Source organism: Nylanderia fulva, unplaced genomic scaffold, assembly GCF_048542155.1.
Source record: "Nylanderia fulva isolate GAGA-0341 unplaced genomic scaffold, ASM4854215v1 Scaffold1137, whole genome shotgun sequence".
Taxonomy (NCBI): Eukaryota; Metazoa; Arthropoda; class Insecta; order Hymenoptera; family Formicidae; genus Nylanderia; species Nylanderia fulva.
Window position 1 is genome coordinate 1 of NW_028189343.1, and position 24,157 is coordinate 24,157.

The 24,157-nt window shown below is 33.8% G+C and overlaps 3 protein-coding genes and 1 long non-coding RNA gene across 4 annotated transcripts; 1 reads left to right on the plus strand and 3 right to left on the minus strand.

The window, feature by feature from the left end:
• The first annotated feature begins 195 nt into the window (after positions 1–195).
• Positions 196–2,721, plus strand: LOC114940625 (uncharacterized). Its single transcript, XM_085488985.1, has one exon. It carries the CDS (start codon positions 1,754–1,756, stop codon positions 2,438–2,440), a length of 687 nt encoding a protein of 228 aa, XP_085345111.1. The 5' UTR covers positions 196–1,753; the 3' UTR covers positions 2,441–2,721.
• Positions 2,722–5,400: 2,679 nt separating this feature from the next.
• Positions 5,401–6,120, minus strand: LOC114931666 (toll-like receptor 9). Its single transcript, XM_085488981.1, is given in 1 exon segment — positions 5,401–6,120. A coding segment is annotated over 1 exon segment (654 nt). The 5' UTR covers positions 6,055–6,120.
• Positions 6,121–10,227: 4,107 nt separating this feature from the next.
• On the minus strand, positions 10,228–16,171 carry LOC114940626 (uncharacterized). The gene is made up of 3 exons (XM_085488990.1): positions 16,013–16,171; positions 15,002–15,890; positions 10,228–10,508 (listed from the first exon to the last, which is right to left on the minus strand). Exons 1-3 carry the CDS (start codon positions 16,169–16,171, stop codon positions 10,228–10,230), a joined length of 1,329 nt encoding a protein of 442 aa, XP_085345116.1.
• Positions 16,172–16,504: 333 nt separating this feature from the next.
• On the minus strand, positions 16,505–21,352 carry LOC114940632 (uncharacterized). Its single transcript, XR_003821499.2, has 3 exons — positions 20,946–21,352; positions 20,775–20,844; positions 16,505–16,816 (listed from the first exon to the last, which is right to left on the minus strand). It is a non-coding gene; the product is annotated as an uncharacterized LOC114940632 (long non-coding RNA).
• Between the last annotated feature and the right edge of the window lie 2,805 nt (positions 21,353–24,157).

The following is a 24,157-nucleotide window of genomic DNA, read 5'->3' on the forward strand; positions in this document are numbered from 1 at the left end:
TTTTTATTTAACTTCAGGTAATTCAATCTTAACTTAACTTTAACTGAATTAATTTTTTGTTTATGCATCTTTTAATTCAACTAAATTAATTTTATAAGCAACTAATTTTAACTCTTTTAACTCAGTTTTAAAAAATCATTAACTTACTCAACCTTGTTTCTATGATATATAATTTATGTTTTGAGCACACTTTATTGAGCTTTTCAATGAAAAATTATAATTTCACCAAAATTGGCGTACTAACATTTACGTTTAACTTTTGCATCTATATTATTTATATTTAATATATATTACACATTTAAGAGCCTTTTAGTAAAACATTAATTGAAGTAATCCCAAGTAGCAAACTGGTATTATTAAATATATGATATCATTTGACGTCAAAATGATATATGCTTGCTATCTGGGATATTATTATATTAAAATTTATATGTATCAAGTAAATAGATATTTACTCGTGACTCTATTCAAATAAATTTTTGAATTTTAAAATATATTTTTCTTGTGTGTGTGCAGTGTTGAAATTTCAAACTAAAAAGTGCCAAAACAATTGAATATAACTTTCTCATCAGCTGTCAAATCACCCAGATAACTAGTAGTGTGAACACAAATTGCTTTCATGTTGCTAACAAAGATTTTACTATGCATCTATGTCATCTATTGTGCTATTGTTTGCTAACATTTAATGTCGGAAATGAAACATTTACACGTTTTAAACATTATGCTGGCATTAGAATTAAATAGATGTTGACAATTAATGCTGACATAATGATAGCAACATATTTATATCTGTTAGCAAATTAAAAACATTATATGCTAACTTTTTGTTAACAGTATGCTTGTTTGATATGTTTCTTCTTTAGCTGAGCATTTGATTATGACAAAATGTTAACGTCATGCTACTCAAACATTTAATTCATATTCCTAGCAAAGAACCAGCATTGATTGCTAGCATCTTATTTTTATACGTTATTTGGGCATACTTGATTATCTGGGCAATACATTAAATTTGTTTTGATTGAAATTGAAAAATTCATACATAACAAAAACTAACTTGTTCTTTATGTCTGAATACATTAAATGTTGAAATATTCTGCATAATTCGATAATATAATGTTTATGAAAAATTAACATGTTCACATAGCAACTTAAAATTATATATTGTATTGCTTTTTTTTGTAATGTATATTTTTCATTTGTATACTTTCAGGTGGTCCACATCAATCAGAAGCTCATAATTATTGATTTATATAAAAAATTGAAGAAAGACAATCCAACAATGTTCAAGAAAGATGCTATTATTCAATAGTCAAAACAAACGGGTATTTGTATTAACAGTATAAAAAATACATTAATGGAGAATATGAAACCAGAGGTTTTATCTCCAAAATTAACGAAACGTCGCCTAATTATTAAAGATAAAATTAACGAATGTGACAAGAATGCTATACGGAGAAAAGTTCACGAATTTTATTTTAATAATGAATTACCAACATTGAATAAAATTTTACAAGCCGTAAACGCTGACGAAAGTCTTCCCAATTTTAAACGATCGACCTTTCACGCATTGTTAAAGGAACTAAATTTTATACATACTGTCCAATATCGCAACCTGATAGAAAAAGATGATATAATTATTTGGAGGAGAAATTACTTGAGGACTATTATTAAGAGATACCGAGAATAGGGTCGGCAAATTTATTACGTGGCTGAGACTTTGATTAACCTCAATGACATCACGAATAGAGATTGGATGGATAAAACAGTTGAATCTAATAATGGAAGCGCATTTCTCCGAGGGTTGACTACAGAATCAGCTAATCCAAGCAAAAAAGGCAAACGATTAATTGCTGCTCTGCATATTGGCAGTGCTGTTGGTTTTGTTCCTGGCGGGCTTCTATATTTCGAAACGAGGAAATATATCGGGGATCATCACAATGAGATGGACAGCGACACATTTCTCAAATGGTTCAAAAATATTTTACCATCACTAGACGACAATGCTGTTATTGTTATGAACAACGCTTCGTGTCATTCCGTGAAATTGGAACAACTGCCAAATGCTTCGTGGAAAAAATGCGAAATAATAAAATGGTTAGAAGATAAAGGAAAAGAAATATCAGAAGACATGGTAAAGGCCGAACTTTTGCAAATTGTTGCGTTACAAAAAAACAGGTTTGATAAATATGTCATAGATGAAATGGCAAAACAGGACAATAAAACAGTTCTCAGATTACCTCCATATTATTGTGAACTTAATCCAATTGAAATGGTGTGGTCAATGGTTAAGGAATACGTGAAGAATAATAATAAAACCTTTTTAAAAGATGTAAAATTATTACTTGAACAAGGTATTAATCAAATGACAACTGAATATTGGAGTAATTTTATTAGACAAGTTAGAAATGAAAAAAAAAGATGTGGGAGATCGACTATTTAGCTGATAAAATAATTGATAAGATACCTGCATTAATAATTAATGTTGACGAAATAGGTTTAGAAACCTCGGATAGTGATTAATTATTCTGCATATTAATCTCGTATGTAATATATGTATAATTACCGCATTCCATGACTTCTATGTGATATTATTATAAGTTTATATTATCTTCGTATATTATTATTATTACTATTTCATATTATGCTGCCTTATCTTAGAAAGATAAGATCTAATCTTTCTTGTAGATCAAGATCATCAAAAATAAATACCTATATATAAAATTTAATTTAAAAAATTTTAATTATATAATATTTCCATTATTTTCACATACTGTTGAATAAGGATTTTACTTTTTTCCTATTCTTTTTTTCTGTTTTCCTTTAAATTTTATAGAGTTCGATAAGATATACGATATGCATCAAAAATATATGTAATATATGTAATATATGTAATATTTTAAAAGACGCAAGCAAATACATAATGCAATATGTGATACAATCTAATTAATATAACTATTAATGATTATTTTAGTTTTAATTAGCTTATAGAAATATTTACATAGAAACTTGCAAAAGTTTTTTGTAAGTTAGTAAAAGATTTTTCTATTTGAAAGTTGTATGTTTTTTAATCTTAAAACTTATTCTTAATATTTAAAAAATAAAGAAAATATTTACCTCGAGACATCTTTTCCGTAATATATCATTGCAAGTATGTACGATATGTAATTATTATTATTTGAAGTTAATAATAATAATGATAATAATAAAACTGTAAATATGTAAAACTAATTGATATATGTAAATGTTACAAATGCGAATAATGTTAAATTTTGAATATGCAATATAAAGAAATGATTAGTAACAAAGTTATAATGATTTGATAGAAAACATACAAAATCGTATTTATATTTATCTGAAATGAAATTCAGTAAAAGAGAATCCCGCACTAATTTAATAGAAAATGGCTTTTTGTCGAATTAACTGAATTTTTAATATATGTTGTATAGTTTAAGGCATTCTGATTAAAAGATGTAATCGCCTCGAAGCTAAATAATGGACAGTTACTGCGAGTTACATCAGTCAAACATCTCGCAGGGAAAGTTTTTTATGTTTGACTGGCTGAAAATCAGTATTCTCCTCTTTTTTTTCAGTACTATTATTTACCCAAGTAGAAAACTGACATTATTTTGACGTTTAATGACGTCATTCCACGTCACAATGACGTATGCTTGCTACCTGGGTAGCTTTAACCCTATTAAATTTATTATTTGGCAGCTCATAAACTACAACATATGAGAAAATCAGCTAATTTTACTAAAATTTAATTTTATTTATGATCTTATTAGATTCAAAAATCCCGCACTAATTCTATATATAAAATTGAATCTTGGTAAAATCAGTTAGTTAGTCTCATATGTTTGTAGCTCATGATCTGTCGAACAAAAAATGTAATAGGCTCAAAGCTAAATAATAGATGGTTTCTAATTAAAGCCAGGTCAATCACGAAAAACTCTTGCTATATGTGAGATGGTTGTAACTCGCAGTAACTATCCATTATTTTTGAGGCTATTACATCTTTTGATTAGAATGCCTTAAACTATAACATGTCAAAAATTCAGCTATATATATATATATATATATATATATATATATATATATATATTATATTTTTTAATTTGATGAAAATCCATTTTCCATTGAATTAATGCAGGGTAATCCTTTTTAGATTATTGTGTATGTGTGTGTGTGTGTGTGTGCTTGCGCGCGCGCGCGCACGTGCGCATACTTTTTAATATAAAAAATATTACAAATAAAAAATATATTACAAAAATTGATGATTGTAATAAAACATGCATAAAAAGTTAAAATTATATTTTGCATATTACATGTAAAACTTTATTTCAATAACATATATAATATACTACAATACAATTCACATTAATCAATTATATAATAAAAATGTATTATTAGTGATAAATTATAACATTATGTTTTTTTTATGAAAAGATTTTAAATATAAAAAATTTTATAATTTCATAATATTATAGATAATATTTCGAATTCCGTCGTATTCTTATCACCTTTTGCAATATATTTATTAGCAATTTATATATTAAGCAGCACTTTTCTTTTTCATATCTTCTACACTCTTCTTAACAATATTTTCCCATTGGACGGGTTGATTTTTTGTATACCGCAGTGGACTATTATGTCTATTATTTTCTTTTGCTTTTCATTACATTTTTTACATTGTGTTTGAAGAGCTTCGCTATAAATATCTGAAATCGAAACAGAAAAATATGTGAGAGAAAAAAAGCAATTTAATTTTAATTTATAGAGTAAATATTAAATAATATAAATTTTATAAATAATTTTCTTGTTTCTGTTTAATATAATTATATAATTGCTGACTATATAGTTAAAAAACACTAATATATTTTTTGATATTATATTCGTCAAGGAAAATAATTGTTTCCATAAATTAACCAAATAATCTATTTGTAAAAAAATATAATAGTTTATGTGTGTATATATATATATATATATATATATATATATATATAAAATTAATGCTACATAAATTTAGTATTTATAAGCAGATTTGTTAATAGTAGAGCTTATTAAATTCTATCTATATAGCTATATAAGCGCGAATTAAATTGGTTTTATAGAATAGAATATATTATACACACATTCATAAATAAGAAGGAATGATTTTATTATATAAGTATAAAGAAATGATATATGCAGATATAATATAATTAATACAATATATATATAAAATAATGTAATATAATTAACACAATACAATAATAAAAATTGTTTTTTCCATATAGGCGTTGGATTTATTTAAGCTGTTTTACATAAAAAGTTTAGGATTTTTCAAATGCTGAATTGCAAGAAAATAACATATCTACAGCATTGTAATTTTAATTTAAAGATATTTTGTCTTGGCATATATTAGAATTCCAGCGTCCAGAATTCCAGTTCTAACAAAATTTGATTCCGCATCAAATTTATAGTAAGATTCTGCGGCAAGTTTTTGAAATAGCTAACATCTAAATATTCTAGTGGATTTATCGCCAGATTCACCTCCATCAATGACAATAACACTCTTGTGAGAGATAAAGACTCTAAAGAAATAAACTTATTATCGTTCAAATCCAAATATTTTAAAGACATGAAAGACTCGCTCCATCCGTTTGGTAGAAAACTCAATTTGTTCTTCAAAAGATCGAATACTTCTAAAAACGAAAGTTGAGAAAACGCTTTAACATTAATCTCGACGATCTGATTCCCCGCCAATAATAATTTCACTCATTTTGGCATTTGCGCAAAAGCATTCGCAGTTAAACTCTTGATATTGTTACAATTAAAAGACAAAACGCTGATTTCACTTGAAATGTGCGGTACATCCTCGAACTTGTTGAAACTCAAATCGAGCCATCTCAAAGACTGCATTTTTTCAAATATATCTGGATGTAAGTAATTTATATTATTAATAGACAATTTCAAATAGACAAATTTATCAGTGTACTTGAAAGCGTTTGATAAAATAAAATCAATTTTGTTTCCAGAAATAGAAAGATAATGCAGATTTTCTAGGCCAGCCATCGCTAGGCCATAATCATGCAGATTATATTCATATGATGAACGTTGATTAAATCCGTAAAGTCGATTATATTGATTATCCAGATTATACGAATTAATGTGTGACGACCCGATTAATCGTCACTAGGCGCCGCGCACGCGCAGGACCGACCAACCGCCCGCGCTCATACAAACGGCTCCTTTCCACCACCACCACCATATAATAAACGCGATGGAAATTCGCCTTTTCTAGCTTGGAGGGGATTGACTGACGGATATAAAGGCGGCCCAGTCGAGGATTCTCACCCCAGTCCCGTTTCGATTTCTCGAGCGTTCTCAGAGATCACTCCTCGAATCCTAAGCTCCTAACTATCCCGGCCGACGAGCGTTCTCGTCGCATAGGCCGAGTGTTCTCGGTCACCGGGTCCTGTCCGTAAACTATCCCGGCCGACGAGCGTTCTCGTCGCGTAGGCCGAGTGTTCTCGGTCACCGGGTCCTGTCCGTAAACTATCCCGGCCGACGAGCGTTCTCGTCGCGTAGGCCGAGTGTTCTCGGTCACCGGGTCCTGTCCGTATACTATCCCGGCCGACGAGCGTTCTCGTCGCGTAGGCCGAGCGTTTTCGGTCACCGAGTCCTGTCCGTATACTATCCCGGCCGACGAGCGTTCTCGTCGCGTAGGCCGAGTGTTCTCGGTCACCGGGTCCTGTCCGTAAACTATCCCGGCCGACGAGCGTGCTCGTCGCGTAGGCCGAGTGTTCTCGGTCACCGGGTCCTGTCCGTAAGCCGTCCCGGCCGACGAGAGTTCTCGTCGCGTGAGCCGAGTGTTCTCGGTCACCGGGTCCTGTCCGTAAACTATCCCGGCCGACGAGCGTTCTCGTCGCGTAGGCCGAGTGTTCTCGGTCACCGAGTCCTGTCCGTATACTATCCCGGCCGACGAGCGTTCTCGTCGCGTAGGCCGAGCGTTTTCGATCACCGGGTCCTGTCCGTATACTATCCCGGCCGACGAGCGTTCTCGTCGCGTAGGCCGAGTGTTCTCGGTCACCGGGTTCTGTCCGTAAACTATCCCGGCCGACGAGCGTGCTCGTCGCGTAGGCCGAGTGTTCTCGGTCACCGGGTCCTGTCCGTAAGCCGTCCCGGCCGACGAGAGTTCTCGTCGCGTGAGCCGAGTGTTCTCGGTCACCGGGTCCTGTCCGTAAATCACCCGCGCTCTACGGAGCTCGCCCTTTTCAGGGCGCCCGTATCCGCGTCCGCGTTGGATATATTTCGTCCGTCGTACCTCTCCTTGTAATTTCTAGTTATAAGTCGGGCTCGCGTCCGAATAATCTGGTCGCGTTTTGTCTTAATATTCTCTGTACCTGTGGACTAAATAGCAAGTCAACCATTGAAAGGTGGCTTGAATAAACTCTGTTTTTATCAGAACAACCGTGCGAGAAATACAAGGCCGGCGACAAAAGCCAGGGGAGGCTTTCACTCGATACGCTACCGCCGTACAGACAATGATGCGTCGGGCTGGCGGCTACACAAGCCAGTACCGAACAATTATACGAAAACGCTGACCCAGAACTCCAGTTATACGTTCGACTGGACGAACTGCACACCATTTCTGAGCTGTACAGCCGTGCCGCCATGTGGGAAGAAATTCACCGACGCCGCCAAGAATAACGCCGCGAAGCCTCACGACCTACCGAGGCAAATCTTGCCGCCACTACATATGACCGCTCGAACTGCTGCTGGCGGTGCAAACAGCGAGGGCACACGCGGCTCGATTGCCACCGCCCAGCGCGGAAGTTTTGCTCGCAGTGCGGGAAGGATTACGTTCTAACACGGGACTGCCATCCTCCGACGGGAAACGACCAGCGGGTCGGAAGCGAGGCGGTCACCGCCCGACCCGCATCCAGATAGAGTACACGCCACGGTCGCATTTACTGGTTCGGATTCGCCGGTTCACCGCCTGGGCACTTCTCGATTCCGGGTCGGAAGTGTCCTTCGTAAACGCCGCCATGGCCAGACGTCTGACCGAACACGGCCTCCAGATCCAGCCATCTGAAAAACCGGTCAATTTAGCCGACGGGTCTAGGGCACCCACCTCCGGTTTAGTCCGCTTCGCCCTCCGAATCGGCCCTCGCTCTGTCCGCCACCGTTTCCAGGTCCTGGACAACCTCAGCAGTGAGGTACTTATCGGAGTCGATCTGTGGGCTCGTTTACGCATCACGTTGTCGCCCCCGCCATCCAACCAATCGGCACCTCCTGCCGCGGCGGACCAATCGGCGGTTCCCACTGCTGGTCTGCCATCCGTGACGCCACTCCAGCCGACACCGCGTCAACCGCCGACCAGCAGGGATCCAACATTGCCAGCGACACACCAGGGCCAGCCACGTCCCATACGAGTCACCCTGGGGGACGGCCAAACAGTTGACGTCCCGTACCACGCCGCCACCATCTCACGGCGATACAAGGTACGCACCCCAACTGGTCGCTGGATCATCCGGTTCAACCGGCATGGACAGCCACAGATGAACCACCGGTTACCCCTCCCCCCCGTGAAAAGGGAGGGTAATGTGACAACCCGATTGATCGTCACTAGGCGCCGCGCACGCGCAGGACCGACCAACCGCCCGCGCTCATGCAAACGACCCCTTTCGGGGCCATATAATAAACGCGATGGAAATTTGCCTTTTTGCCCCACCCGACCAGCCACCCCACTCCAAGACTAGCCTGAAGGGGGTTGACTGACGGGTATAAAGGCGACCCAGTCGAGGCTTCTCACCCCAGTCCCGCTCCGGTCTCTCGAGCGTTCTCAGAGATCACTCCTCGAATCCTAAGCTCCTAACTATCCCGGCCGACGAGCGTTCTCGTCGCGTAGGCCGAGTGTTCTTGGTCACCGGGTCCTGTCCGTAAACTATCCCAGCCGACGAGCGTTCTCGTCGCGTAGGCCGAGTGTTCTCGGTCACCGGGTCCTGTCCGTAAACTATCCCGGCCGACGAGCGTTCTTGGTCACCGGGTCCTGTCCGTATACTATCCCGGCCGACGAGCGTGCTCGTCGCGTAGGCCGAGTGTTCTCGGTCACCGGGTCCTGTCCGTAAACTATCCCGGCCGACGAGCGTTCTCGTCGCGTAGACCGAGTGTTTTCGGTTACCGGATCCTGTCCGTAAATTACCCGTGCTCTACGGAGCTCGCCCTTTTCAGGGCGCCCGTATCCGCGTCCGCGTTGGATATATTTCGTTCGTCGTACCTCTCCTTGTAATTTCTAGTTATAAGTCGTGCTCGCGTCCGAATAATCTGGTCGCGTTTCGTCCGTCTTAATATTCTCTGTACCTGTGGACTAAATAGCCAGTCAACCATTGAAAGGTGACTTGAATAAACCCTGTTTTTACCAGAACAACCGTGTGGTTCTTGCGAATCTGAGTCTCCCCTCTTCCCGAATCCTGGCACCGACGAGCCGATCCGTGGCGTCGGGAAAGGGTGATCTGTTACAAATGATTTATGGGCATTGTATTTTACATATTTTAAATTGTTGTTATCCATGTATAATACTAACAAGTTTACTTGTTTCTTATCAAATGCCAATGAAGTGAGCGAGTTATTGTAAAGGTCAAGAAAGTACTATTTGACAATAACTTTAAAAAGTTATTATCTCTTATGGTTATTGGAAAGATCTAGAATCTTCAATTTTAATAATGGAGTTTCTTCTATAGAAGTTTGCACGTTATATATATTTTGGGCGAGTGTGTAGCTTAGTTCGTTAATTATTGTTTTATCAATATCGCGAATCGGGAGAGGATCGTTAAGATGGAATAGTTATTAGGTGTTATAATTATATTGTCTTTTACTGCGTTTATTCGGATTATCAAATACAGACTTTAACTCTCCACCGAGGAAAACCGTGTATCGCGAGCGCGAGTCAAAATCTATCTGCCCTTCGAGGCCGCGTATTGTCTTGCTTCTCTCGATTTTTCCACGACCTTATTTTTATTTTTAGGTGATTAGCCTATCTATTATTATGAAGAACTTTCGCTTTTTATTCTGTTCGGAAATCATAATCTACCTTCGTCATGCTAGACGCTTATTTATTTATTTATTATTTTGTGTCACCGGTCGCGATATCCTTAACACTCGTCGCTTGTCATATATTTTTATTTCGTGTAAATTTTATATTATATGTACTTTAATATGTTTGTGGCATTTATCGCCACAATATCATTTGTACAGAGAGATAAGATAATGATAATAGGAATGTGGATTATAATAACAGAAATTAGTCTTAATTGCGTTATTCAGAATAAGAACCCTCAAATTTTCATGACCCCCAAAGTTGAAGAGTTCATCCAATTTGATGTTGTTATTAGAAATAAACAGTTGACTTAAATTGAGTAGTTTGTCAAAGGCGCCGTTCTGGATGCTCTGGATGCCAATATTCGTGAGGTTCAGACAAGTTATCAGAGGACTATTGATAAAATTCTGACCAATAGAAGTGATCACTGTGTTAGAAAAGTCGTCATTTTTATAATTGAGAATTTCCAAGAGTTGAATATTATTGGCTGTTAATAGCGTGAACCAACAGACAAAAATAATGATCGTAAAAGAAAACTTTATGTTAAATTGTATAGAACTGTATTTGTATAGAATTGTATACAATAAATTGTATACAATGTAATAGAAAAATTGATATATAAGTTATTTAAAAAGCATAATAACAATAAAATTTTTAATAATTATTATAGGTAGTGTGGATTTCAATATCTAAATAATCTATATTTCTTATCTAAATTTAATTTCTTATATATTATAATATAGAAAACTGTACAATAATAATTACAGCACAAAAGTGCAAAAATATGTTTTTTCTTAATATGAAATATTGTTGTAAATAAAAAGCCTCTTTTTATAATAGCACAGGATAGTACCTTTTTTAAAGAGTTTGTTTGCCGGCTAAGATGCTGGAACTTCAGCTTCAGGCTCCACTTAAACTCTTTCGCACTTTTCTTTAAATTTTTTACAGCTTTTATTTAATGTTTTACGTTGAAAATAACTAAGATTTTATATGTTGAGTACACTTATTTAACTTCACTCATGTTTCTTAAATTATTCTAATTTATTTCGACTTATTAGTAGCCTTTCCTTTTATGTCTTAACGATTACGATTATGGTTTTTGACTAGCGACTACGTTTTTGATTAGCGACTGCTCGACGTGCATCTATCACCGGAGCTTCGTTATCTTTGAGTTATTGTTAAACCCAGATAGCTACAGTAATTATTATGACATCATTTTGATGTCAAAATGCATCATTTGCCATCAAAATGATGCATTTTGATGTCAAATGATGTTGAGTTATTATCAAACGTTGGTTCTGTTAACATATGAATCTTGAATAATCAGGGAAATTCGCAGTTCTCTGAGTCGAAATATTAATAACTCTTTTATTTAATTACTTTGATCTAGTGATGGTGAGATTACATAATTTTTAAAAAAATTTTAATGATTGAGTTGACTTATAATTAATTTAGGATCTTTATTTTATAGATCATGAAATATAGTGTTACGAATTGGTTTATTGATGTAAAATTTAAATATATAGTAGCTGAAGAAGCACAAGTATGTGCAGAAACGTACCACATAATTTCTAATCAAGAATTTTAATTTATTTGGTTTCCATCCACACATTGTAGCTCATATTAGCCTTTTAATTATTAGTTATTTTTCAATTTAACGAGCGTGATTTTTATACTCATTGTTAGAATTATTTCAATTTCGAGAATAGAATTGAGTGCTTGAAAACATCTTCACTACTGTTTAATATGCCATGCCTGAGTGCGCGAAATTCGGACGGTTTGATTAGTCAATTATAAATCTTTCTTATTTGAAAACTATTGTAGCTTCGACATTTTACTATTAGGATTTTCATCTCGAAATGATCTCAAGAAACTCCCATTAACGGGTGGCACGTCAAGTCTGGAAAACCCTGTATACATATACCATGTCTTTTGATGAATTTTTAGAAATTGTTAAAATTTATGCACTTTACCTAATCATTTAATTTTTTTAAAAAATAATATTGTTTTTATACTTAAGCAGTACCATCTAGTTCTTAATGCCCTAAAATATTTAAATTTTCAAATTCAATGTATTTGAAGCTAAATTGGTGACTCACAATATAATTTCTCTGATTTCATATTAACTTGACTTCTTCATTCTCTATAAAATTATCTTACTAAAAATACACATATTAAATACTCAATTATAATGGAAGAATAGGTTCAGAGATTTAAATTTTATTTTTTTTAACTTTTTAAATTTTACCTTCTTCTTTAATAAATATAAAAGAAAATATATTTTATTTATATTTATATATATTTACACATTTTGATTTTATTTCATCTTATTTAATGAGATATATATATATATATATATATATATATTTGATGATATATTTGATACACATATAACATGAGAAGAAAAATAGTTAAAAAAAACAATATTTTGAAATACAGAAAAATTGAGATAAAAAAATGTACATGTATATAAAAAGATTTGTGTGACAATATTATTCAAATGTATTATACATATATTTAAAACGATATAAAAGAATTTTTTAGAAAATACAAAATAAACATACAGAAGTAAAAATTTAGGATTACAATTATTATTACATTAAATCTTGTTATACTATTTGTTATATTACAATACAATTAAAATAATTAATATATATAACATTATAAATGTGTTAACGTTAAAATAATAATAATCGTCAAAATTAATGAAAAGAGTAATTCTAATATTAATACTAATATTACTATTAATATTAATATATTAATACTAATATTACTATTAATATTAATATTTATTAAAAGATGTAAAAATCTCTGAAGTCACCAGATGATAATTAAAAATGGTAGTAATTTAATCAACCAACTCTGGCTATTTAATATATCTTTATTTAATATTCACGACGTTTCGGCCATGGGTTTTGGCCCTTATCAAGTGCTACAAATTATAATAATGACAATTATTAGAAAATTAAAATTAAAAAATTAATTAAAAAGTAACTGAGTAACAATAATTATTTCCACACATTAATATGTATCCTACCTTAAACACAACTTTCTATATATAAACTTAATTTCTGATCTTAAAATGTGACATGATATACAGGGTTTGTCCGGAAAGTAATGCGTCGCATTTTTTTAAAAAAGAATTTATTGATCGCATAGGTAAAACAACTTAAAATTGTTCGAAGTATGACCCTTCTGCGTCAATACATTTTTGCCAACGCGATTTCCATGCGTCATAAGATTTCTGGAACTCCTTGACTGGGATGCTGTTCAGGGAGGCCGTCGAAGTAGCTTGTACGTTGTCAACCGACTCGAGCTGTTGTCCTTTGAGCTCCCTTTTCAGCCGAGGAAATAAAAAAAAGTCCGCCGGGGCCAAGTCGGGACTGTAGGGCGGCTGCTTGAGTTCTTCACAAACTTCCACTCGGTGTTGCTTTTGCGCATCGGTCAACACTCTGGGCACAAGTTTTGCGCAAATCTTCCGCATGGCCAAGTCTTCCGATACAATCTCGTGAACAATCGTTTTCGGCAAGTTCAATAATTCCGACATTAAGCGAACATTCATTCGACGGTCTGAATTCAATAATTGGCGCACACGAGTCACATTGTCGTCCGTTCGCGATGTTGACGGGCGTCCTGCGCGGGCCTCGTCGGCGACCTCCTTCCGACCTTCTCTAAACATCTTGTGCCATCTGTTTGACTGCGATTTGGAAAGGCAATCGTCCCCGAAAACTTTCTTGAGCATTTCAAAAGTTTCCAGCGGCGTCTTGTCCAGCTTCACGCAAAACTTTATCGCATAGCGTTGCTCTATCGTTCTCTCCATCACAAGTTCGACGCGACCACTAAGCAGAGGTTCACAGAATAAGCCGTCCTAACCTTCCAAGCGCATGGAAACAATTGAGCGACCTACCGTTGGAAAACTAAGGGTACCCCCCTTCCTCCCCAACCGGTCCCATCGCTCTGCGATGTATAGTCGCGTCACAAAAAAATGCGACGCATTACTTTCCGGACTAACCCTGTATGTAATGTGAAACAATTAACTATATTGTTGTGTTGGTTACAAGCTCTTTATATACTCATTACTTCGATCAAACTAAACGACCTTTATTAGTTTATCGTAAACAATATTTAGATTATCCGTGTCTTTTTGTAAATTGATTGTGTTGTCAAATTTTTTGATAAAAAACATCTCCGCGATTTCTCTTTTTCGTACATATTTCTCATGATGTAAAATTTCAGGAGCGGACCAATCAAAATCATGACCATTATCGAATTTATGATTACTAATAACCGAATAATTACTATTGTGTACCTTTATGTTATTAAAATGTTCTTTTATGCGTGTGCCTAATTGTCGTTTAGTCTGACCGACGTATGATGAGGAACAATTTGCGCAGTTAATTTTGTATACAACTCCTGTTTTTTCTTTTAAGGGCAAAGGATCTTTGACACGTTTGATTAGTGTATTCAATTTTTTCGGTATACAATAAACGCATTGCATGCCCGTAGATTGCAATAATCTCGAAACGTCTTCACTTAATTCTTTGACGTACGGTAATTTTATAATGTGGTCAAATTTTTCACTGACTAAATTATCATTGTCAACATTGCGATCATCATTTTTTCGTGTCTCAAGTAATTTTAGCCTATTTTTTACATACTTATTAACCACATTCGACGGAAAACCATTGTTTATCAGTATCGATTTAACCCTAGCGATGTTTGCTGGATGAAAACTGTCGTCCGATAATAAAATCGCATGATCGACCAGACTAAAAATGGTATTCTTTTTGTATTTAAAGGGATGGTTTGAATAATAATTGATATATCTACCCGAACAAGTGGGTTTCATAAACCAATTAGTTAGTAGAATACCATTCTTTCTCATCACAGTAGTGTTCAAAAAATTAATCGAGTCGTTACTTTCAATTTCGTGAGTAAATTTTAATCTAGGATGGTAATCATTAAACACCGACAAAATTTCATCAACACCCTCGCATGGGATAATTGCAAAAATATCATCCACATATCTGCAGAACCACGTGGTTTTGAAACTCAATCTTTCTAGGCAGTTAGTCTCTAAATCGTCCATTACGATATCCGCTAATATGGGTGAGAGCGGAGACCCCATAGGACTGCCAAAAATCTGTTCATAATACTGTCCATTAAAAACAAAACTAGTAGAGTCTAATATGAACTCAATCACATATAAAAATTGGGAAAGATTGAATTTCGTATTGGTTGAAATGTCCATCCAACGCTTTTTTACGCCGCTGATTACTAACTCTTTCGGAATGTTCGTAAACAGGGAGGTAACGTCTAATGACACTAGTAATTCGTTATCAGTAATCACCTTATTCTTAATACTCTCGACGAAGGACCAACCGTCCTTAACAAAAGATCCCGGTTTCTTAATCGAATTAACAAGTATATTATGGATGTAGTTAGAAAGATTATACAACGGACTACATAATGAAGACACTATAATTCGTAATGGACAATCGATTTTGTGGATTTTCGGTAATCCGTAACATCGTGGTAAGTTCCCGTTGGTTACATTTAAATAATTATAAGTGGTCATGTCTATCAATTCATTATCGAGCCAAGACTTGATGAGAGAATGCATTTTATTAGTTAATTTTTTGACAGGATTTTTATTGATTTTTCTGTAAGTCGATTTGTCATTTAATAAAACTTCCATCTTTTCCATATAGTCAATCTTATTAAGGATCACCGTCGTTTGTCCCTTGTCAGCCTTAGTAACAATAATATCATCGTTATCCTTTAGAAACTTTTTTGACTCAAAAAACATCTGAGAATATACTTGTCTATAAAATTAATATGCCTTTGTGTGGTTAAAAAATTCCTGATAGAATTAGCTACCGAAATCCTAGTTGTTTCACGTAAGTTAGAAGGAATCCTGTCAATACTCACCTCTAGACTTTTAACTATCTCAAGTGCGGTACTAACACAATCCCTCCCAACACCTTGTTGTATTGGTAAACCAAAATTATCACCAAGGCTTAACAGATCAAGTACTTTATCCGGTATCACTTTATTACTTAGATTACTAATCCATTTGGATTTGTCCATATAAATAAAAGGATTCACGACTACATTATTCTTACGTAGCAATGCATTGAATTTATTAATTAATTTGTTTTTTGTCATATTTTTAAAAATCAAAATTCTCTCCCTATTAAGTTCAGTAAAATTCGTGAGTAACTGTCGAGGTAAAGAGTCAAAAAGTCTACGCTCGATAATATTACGTCGTGAATATTAAATAAAGATATATTAAATAGCCAGAGTTGGTTGATTAAATTACTACCATTATTAATATTTATTATTACATTAAATATAATTTTTAAATATTAATAAGTTAATAAAGTATTAATTATACTTTATAAAGTTCATACCTTGTATAGATTAATATTAATATATAATATTTGCCAAACATCTGTGTATTACTATTAAATATTTAATAGATAGTTATACATAAAAACAGTACACATAATATTATTGTATATAGGTATGTATAAACAGTTCGTTAATTGAAATATTGTTGGTGTATTTATTGAAGTTAAATTTTTAGCGGATATAGATCTATTAAAGCTTTGCAGTCTTTGCATACATATCTTCATAAAATTTCATCTGACTGAACAGTTTTTCAGAACGTGCCTTTAACTTGTTTTTAACACTCAAAGTAAAATGCTGATTATGAATTGCAAATTTTTGTATCTACAATAAATTTTATTTTTTACTAAGCAGTAATTTTATAATTAATTATTTTATAAAAGAAATTGCGACAATTTTTTAAACTATTAGCATAATGTATATATGTATATATATATATATATATATATATATATATATATATATATGTATATATATGACTGTATATGTCTATATGAGATATTTAAAGGAAAAAAATTGTTCATTATATATGTATATTTGATATAAATTAATACAATTGTCGCTCGTATATTGAAAACAAAGTGATAAATATAAGGCCAACTTATCGAGCTGAATATTCGAGATGTTCAGTCAACTACCATTTATTACATGTATAAATTATAAAACTACAGTCATTATATTAAAACTAACGCAAATTACAATCATTCTATAAACGTTTCGACCGCACGCGGTCTTCTTCAGTATAATTATTGAAATATAAATTCTTACAATTCACATAATATCGAAATTTAATTATAGTTATTCAGAATCAAGAGTTTTTGAGCAATTAACGCGTGTTTTAATCCGTCCTCTCCAACAATGTTCGCCTCGATATGATCCCTGATTTTGTTCAGATCTCGGATAGTTTCATCGTTAATATGCGAGAAATTAACCCGTTCCGTAGGCGCTGCGATTAATAAAAAATTACCGATCAACGTATGTCCAAATTATAATATGTATCCCCTACAATTGGTAGTATGCTTACCTATCATCGTTCTTCTTGACAATTTTGCTACTTATTAACAGTTATTAAGGATGACACATAACAAACCAACAATACAGAAAGACAGCTCATTTTAAACTCTACTTGATCGGAGAGCGTGCGTGTTTATATATGATCTAATATCTATGTTTTACTCGTTAATGTCCTATTTGTCCTATTATTATTTCTTGCTCGCTAATATATCCAAAATATCAAAATACGACTCGCTAAGTAACTCCGTATCTTTGTTTAAATTTAGTCCATCTTTTTGTTCCTTGATATGTAGCATCTCAGAAATGAGTCTTTTATAATAATTATTTTCGTTGTCCATGATCTTAACATTGTCCCAATTAAAAGTATGATGTTCATTTATTATGTGTTCAGAAATTACTGAATGTTTCGTTGAGTCCAATCTAATATTATTTTTATGTTCTTTCATTCGCGTCTGCAATTGCCTCTTTGTTTGGCCTACATAAGATGCATTACAATTATTGCAACTGATCTTATAAACCACATTCGAATTGCATGGATGTTTAGTTTTATCTTTCTGCGCTTTAATAATATTATCCAGTTTGTTGAGACATCTATACCCTACCATACAATTTTTATTTTTTACCGAGGAAACAATCATTTCTGAGATCCCATCTATATACGGAATGACAAAGAATTTTTTATTGACCGAGTCATTTCCTATACTTTTTGTTCTTTCTATGTTGGCCTGTCTCTCTATAATGCTCCCCTTAGATATGATGTGTTCTATCCGATGATTAATTTTGTTAAAAATCAGATCAAGAGGGTAACCATTGCTTCTGAGTATATTAATAATTAACTCCAAATTTTTATTAAAAAATAGTGGATGTGATAGCAATAGACATCTGTCTACAAGGTTATATATTATTCCAATTTTGTGGCATAATGGGTGGTTTGAATAAAATGATAACGTCCTTCCTGAGAAGGTTTCTTTTTGATACCAATCTATATATATTTTGTTATTAATAATTTTAAGTGATAAATCTAAGAAATTCAAGCTATGGTTAACCTCTTGTTCGACCGTGAATTTAAGTCTTTCATGATAGTTGTTAAAATTATTCACAATCTGAGTCATATTAGTCATAGAGGTGGCCACTATTATGTCATCCACATAACGAAAATAAAACAAACATTCCAAATTCAACGCTTTGAGAACTGTATCCTCAAGATCTTGCATAACCAGGTCTGCAATAATTGGTGATAACGGTGACCCCATAGGGGTCCCAAACGTCTGTTTATAAATTATGTCATCAAATGTAAAATATGTAGAAGTCAATATGAATTTTATACCCCCCAAAAATTCGTTTTTCGGTATTTTAGTATTTATTCCAATGTGATCCCATCTATCGTTAATACCGTCAATCGCAAGATCCAGAGGAACGTTCGTAAACAAAGACACCACATCCAAGGAAAACATCCTATCATTCTCATCAATCTTTTTACCAGACAATATGCTGTACAAATCAAAACTATTATTAATATGACTTTTCGCTTTGGGTAGGCTAGTTCGTAAGGTGTTTTGTAAAAACGAAGCCAGCGAGTATAGAGCTGTATCAACCGATGAAACTATGATTCTAACTGGATAGTTTTCCTTATGGATTTTAGGTAATCCATACGCTTTTGGAAGGAGAGAATCACTACAACGTAATTTATAATATTCGTTTTTTGAAATATAATCTTCCTTAAGCCATCTCTTCAACAAATCATTCAAATCGTTCTCTATTTTTTTGCACGGATTTTTTTTAACAATAGTGTAAGTGTTGACATCTTTTAAAACGTTTTCCATTTTGTTAATATAATGAGATCTTTCCATTGCCACCGTAGCATTACCCTTGTCCGCGCGTGTGAATAGAACATTCGGATTGTCTTTACAAAATTTTATTAAATCTCTGTGTGCACCAAGTAATTTTTGTTGACTTACGTCATTTTTATCCTTCGTGTTCAGAAGTTGTGCAAATTTTGGAACCGCGATATTTCTGATCGTTGTGAGATTATTAATATTATTTCGTTTGCTATTACTCTCTATGTCCTTGATGAATTCATGTATCGCTGTTTTTTTACTAATATTCGGAAGACAGAATTTATCACCCATTTGCAACAGATTAGAAACGTTAGGCGGAATGTCTGTGTTGGAAAGATTAACAAACCATTTTTTATTAGTATTTTCCAAAGGGTTAATTGTATCATTGAGAAATTTATTGGCTTCTATGTGTATATTGATCTCCTTGGCATCATTAGTGATTGCCCTGAGAGAATTTTGTGATATTTTCGTCGGTTGTGAAGTTTCAAAATGTAAAGAACAATGTATATCTATAGGTTTGATGCTGTTGATATACTTATAGTGTTGTTTTCTCTTAAGCCAATTGAATTTCTTTTCGTGTGCAGTAACCAATCTGTTGTGGCAATTTTTAAAAGCAATGTTATGATGTTTGAAAATTCTATTCCACGCGAGTACAGGTAAACGATTAAATAACCCGCTGGTGAGATGAAAAATCCTATTTTGTAATGACTCTACCTGTCTATGCAAATCAAAGATTTCAATGCTCATCGCATTTGTTTTGAATTTGTACAACATACTATCTAGTCTTCTGATCGATCTGTGATGAAAAACGTTAAATTTAATGCGGCAAAAACCTTCTAAATGTGTAGGAAAAATATCGCCATTTTTACAATTTCTTAAAAATTCCAATTTTGCTCTCGCTCTTATTAACAAATAATTCGCATTAATCCATTGTTTAAAATAATCTGCGGTTATTCTTCCAAAAACTTTATGAATAAAATTAAAATTAAAATAGTAATCAGTCCGTTTTGTGTTAAATTGACGCATTGTAAGGCGATGAAACTATCCGAGATCTGAACAAAATCAGGGATCATATCGAGGCGAACATTGTTGGACAGGACGGATTAAAACACGCGTTAATTGCTCAAAAACTCTTGATTCTGAATAACTATAATTAAATTTCGATATTATGTGAATTGTAAGAATTTATATTTCAATAATTATACTGAAGAAGACCGCGTGCAGTCGAAACGTTTATAGAATGATTGTAATTTGCGTTAGTTTTAATATAATGACTGTAGTTTTCTAATTTATACATGTAATAATTGGTAGTTGACTGAACATCTCGAATATTCAGCTCGATAAGTTGGCCTTATATTTATCACTTTATATTTGATATATTTTGATGAAAAATTAATACTAAAAAATGAAAAGTTTATCATTTAATTTACCTCGTAAAGTTGCTTCTGGGAATATGCATTGTTAATCATTACTATTAATGTTGCGTTCATATTTATTACTCTATATGAAAAAAAAATATATAAAGCTTTATAATAGACAAATTTAAATACAAAGTTTTTGAAATGGTAAGCAATATATATTTTTATAAAATAAAAGCTTACAGCGAGAGATCCATATTAAAATATTGGTTATACAATATCTTATTATAATTATCCATTATTTCTTTAAGTATTGCTTCGTTCTTACCATGTCTCGCAATAGTAGAAAAAAAAATATTAACTACCAAAGTATGAATTTTACGTCGTTTTACTTTTGTTAATATTTCATCACTCTCAAAAAACAAATTTACTAATAACGATAAGTGATGGTGCAGGTAACTATAGACAATTGCAGGATCTTCGGAACAACTAAGAAATTCTAATATTTTATGATCAGATTTCTCTTTATATATATTAATTATTGAGTAAGATATATCCAACCATACACTTCTATCCATTTTTAAACAACCATTACAAAGCGTCCATTTCTGCCACCCAGGCAAAATTCTACGACGTACAGAAAAGAAAATGTTTTTTTATTTAACGTCCCATACAGCACACAAGTTTGCAGCAATATTGCAATGTTATTGCAATATTGCAACAACAACATTGCAATATTGCAATGTTGTTGCAATATTGCTGCAAACTTGTGTGCTGTATGGGGTATTTATTATACATATATCAATAATTAGCATATAATCTTTATAAACAAAATAAGTATAATCGAATATTATAATTATATTAAACATAAATGATAAAAATATAAATAATAAATATAAATAATAGAAAGGAAAGATGGCGGCGTGCGAGAGGACGTTATAAAGTGTGCTCCGGAAAAAAGGTGGAAGAGGTGACAGGGGAGATGAAAGAAAGGAAATGTAGATGGAAAAAGAGGTGCAAGGACACAAGGTGGAGGAATTAAGAAGAAAAGTGAAGGAGAATATGGTATAGGCAGGGGAAGCAAGGGAAAAGTGAGTAAAGGATCGGTAAGGTAGACGGGAGCATGGGTAAAGAAGGAAGAGTGATAGCTGTGGTAGGCGATCTCTCGGACAGTAGGAGAAACAAGAAGGATGGCGAACAAATGGAGCACGTGCGCAAAAGGAAGTAGCACGCTCACGGTGGCACATGGAAACTCGCGCATGGGTATACGTCCCAGCAAACACTGATATATAATTGTTATAATACATTGCTATAATAAAACGGAATATAACAGGTAATATAACGTGTACGTTACATGTAACATCCATGTTAGTTGTAATTTTCCACTCATAGATGTAACATTTTAATATAACATATATTACATTGTAGTTATATTGTAATTATATACCAAATAGCACATTGATGTATTGATAAGTCAGTGCTATCTTGGGATATAATGACAATATAACTACAATGTATGTAATATTAAAAATGTTATATCTATGAGTGGGAAATTACAACTAACATATACATTACATGTAACATGCTTAAGTATATAACATTTATATACTGTGTTTGCTGGGGTTAGAAGCGGTGGTATAGAGTAAGAGGTGGTGTGAAGGTGAAGAAAGATAAGGAAGAGAGAAGTGTGAAGGAAGAAGATGAAAATACAAAAAGGAAAAGGAAGAGAAAAGAAAGCAACGGGAAGAGAAATGCAGAGGAATGAAAGCAAGGTGGTGACGGTTTGAAGAAGCTATATGAGGGACGATGGACAGGGGGTATGAGGGTATGACCAGAGGACAGAGGAATAAAGGTATGATGGTGGTTTGAGGAGGCTAAGTGCGGGACGATGGACAGGAGGTATCCGGGTACAGGGAGAGGAGTGTTGAGAGAAGGTAAAGGGAGTGCAGAGGAAGAGGAGGTAGAAAGGAGGTGAATAAAGGTAGAAAGAGTGAGGGATAAGGGAGCGTAGGGAGGTAAAAGGAAATAAGTTAATGATTACGAGAATGAGAAATAGTGGAAGAAAGGGTGAAAGAGAGCAGCGGCAAGGAGAGAGAGAAGAGAGATAAGAGATGGTGTAAGAAGAAAAGGCAGGAGACAAGGAGTGCAGAGTAAACAGAGAGGATAGAGGCAAGGAGAGGCAGAAGAGTGAGGATACAAGGGGGAGAAGGAGATAGGAGGCAAGGTGCGCAGCATAAGGAAAGGGAGGAAAGGAAAGGAAGATAGAAGAGAAAGGAGGGTGAAAAATAGAAAGTGCGGGCGCGAGGAGAGGGCAGAGGGGACATGAAGAAAAGAATGGATGGAAATAAATGGAGAGGGAGGGTAGAGGAAAAGAGAGAGAGAGAGAGAGAGAGAGAGAGAGAGAGAAGACGGAGAAAGAAATAGGAATAGGGTAGGCGAGGAGAAAGGGAAGTAGGGTAAAGCACAGGGTAGAGTTGGGAGGAGGGAGAAAAGAAAAGAAGAAGAGAATGGGTAGATGGGTAGATAGAAAGGAATAGGTACAGGACGAGGGGAGAAAAGGGTAAGAGGAAAAGAGGGAAGGGGGAGAGGAGGAAAGAAATAGGGGAGGAGTAGGAGAAGGGAATGAGAATAGAACAGTTTAATTGGGGGGAAGAGAGAATGAGAAGATGAATAGAAGATAAGAAAGAAAAGAGGGGAAAAAGGATAAGAGGGAAATATATATATATAGACTGTATACATGTATAAAAAGTCATATATAATTATATACATATAAATTTTTTTCAAGTAATATATCAAATATATCCTTATAAAATTTTAAAAATAAATGTTTATACAAATATATAATAATTTGATTTAAATTTACCTATTTCTTGAGGATTCTCTACATGCAATCTCAATTGATTTTTGGCCTTTTCAATACATAAAGAATTTTTCATAATGCAGCTCCATTTTGCAATTTCCTGCATTAAATATTTATCAATATCGTATTTACTAGGTGCCATGTCATCGTACATGTGTTCTTCTACACGTTTGAACAGATTTTTTATGTTTTTTACTATTGTCTACAATTAGACAAAAAATATCTTTCTATTAAATCATTTACAAGGCTAAGTATAATACACAAATTATATAATATACAAACTACTCGTGTTATTTAGTACTGTTTAAATGTACTTCTTAATATGTATATTTTTTATGTAATTTATTTCTTTTTTAAAATATTAGGTCATAAATGTTACATATGCATATATAATAATAAATAAAAATTTTAATTCTGTACAACAGTATTATGTAATGCACGTGTTTGTAATTGAAAAAATTTTGATATATTACATTACATTCTTTAAAAATTGTAAAAAAACTCAATTATTTTTATTAAAAAATTGATTTGTAAATAAGATTTTTGTTTGTGCTTAAAAATATATCACAGTAAACGGTTTAATTATCATATTTTT

What these genes read in the sequence shown, in the direction of transcription:
- LOC114940626 (XM_085488990.1), bottom strand. Translation starts at nt 16,171, where the DNA reads ATGGACAAATCCAAATGGATTAGTAATCTAAGTAATAAAGTGATACCG. An exon ending in AGATAGTTAAAAGTCTAGAG is followed by an intron (nt 15,891 to 16,012) that starts GTGAGTATTGAC and finishes GTATATTCTCAG; the next exon opens with ATGTTTTTTGAGTCAAAAAA. An exon ending in ATTTACTCACGAAATTGAAA is followed by an intron (nt 10,509 to 15,001) that starts GTAACGACTCGA and finishes TTTCTAACACAG; the next exon opens with TGATCACTTCTATTGGTCAG.
- LOC114940625 (XM_085488985.1), top strand. Translation starts at nt 1,754, where the DNA reads ATGGATAAAACAGTTGAATCTAATAATGGAAGCGCATTTCTCCGAGGG.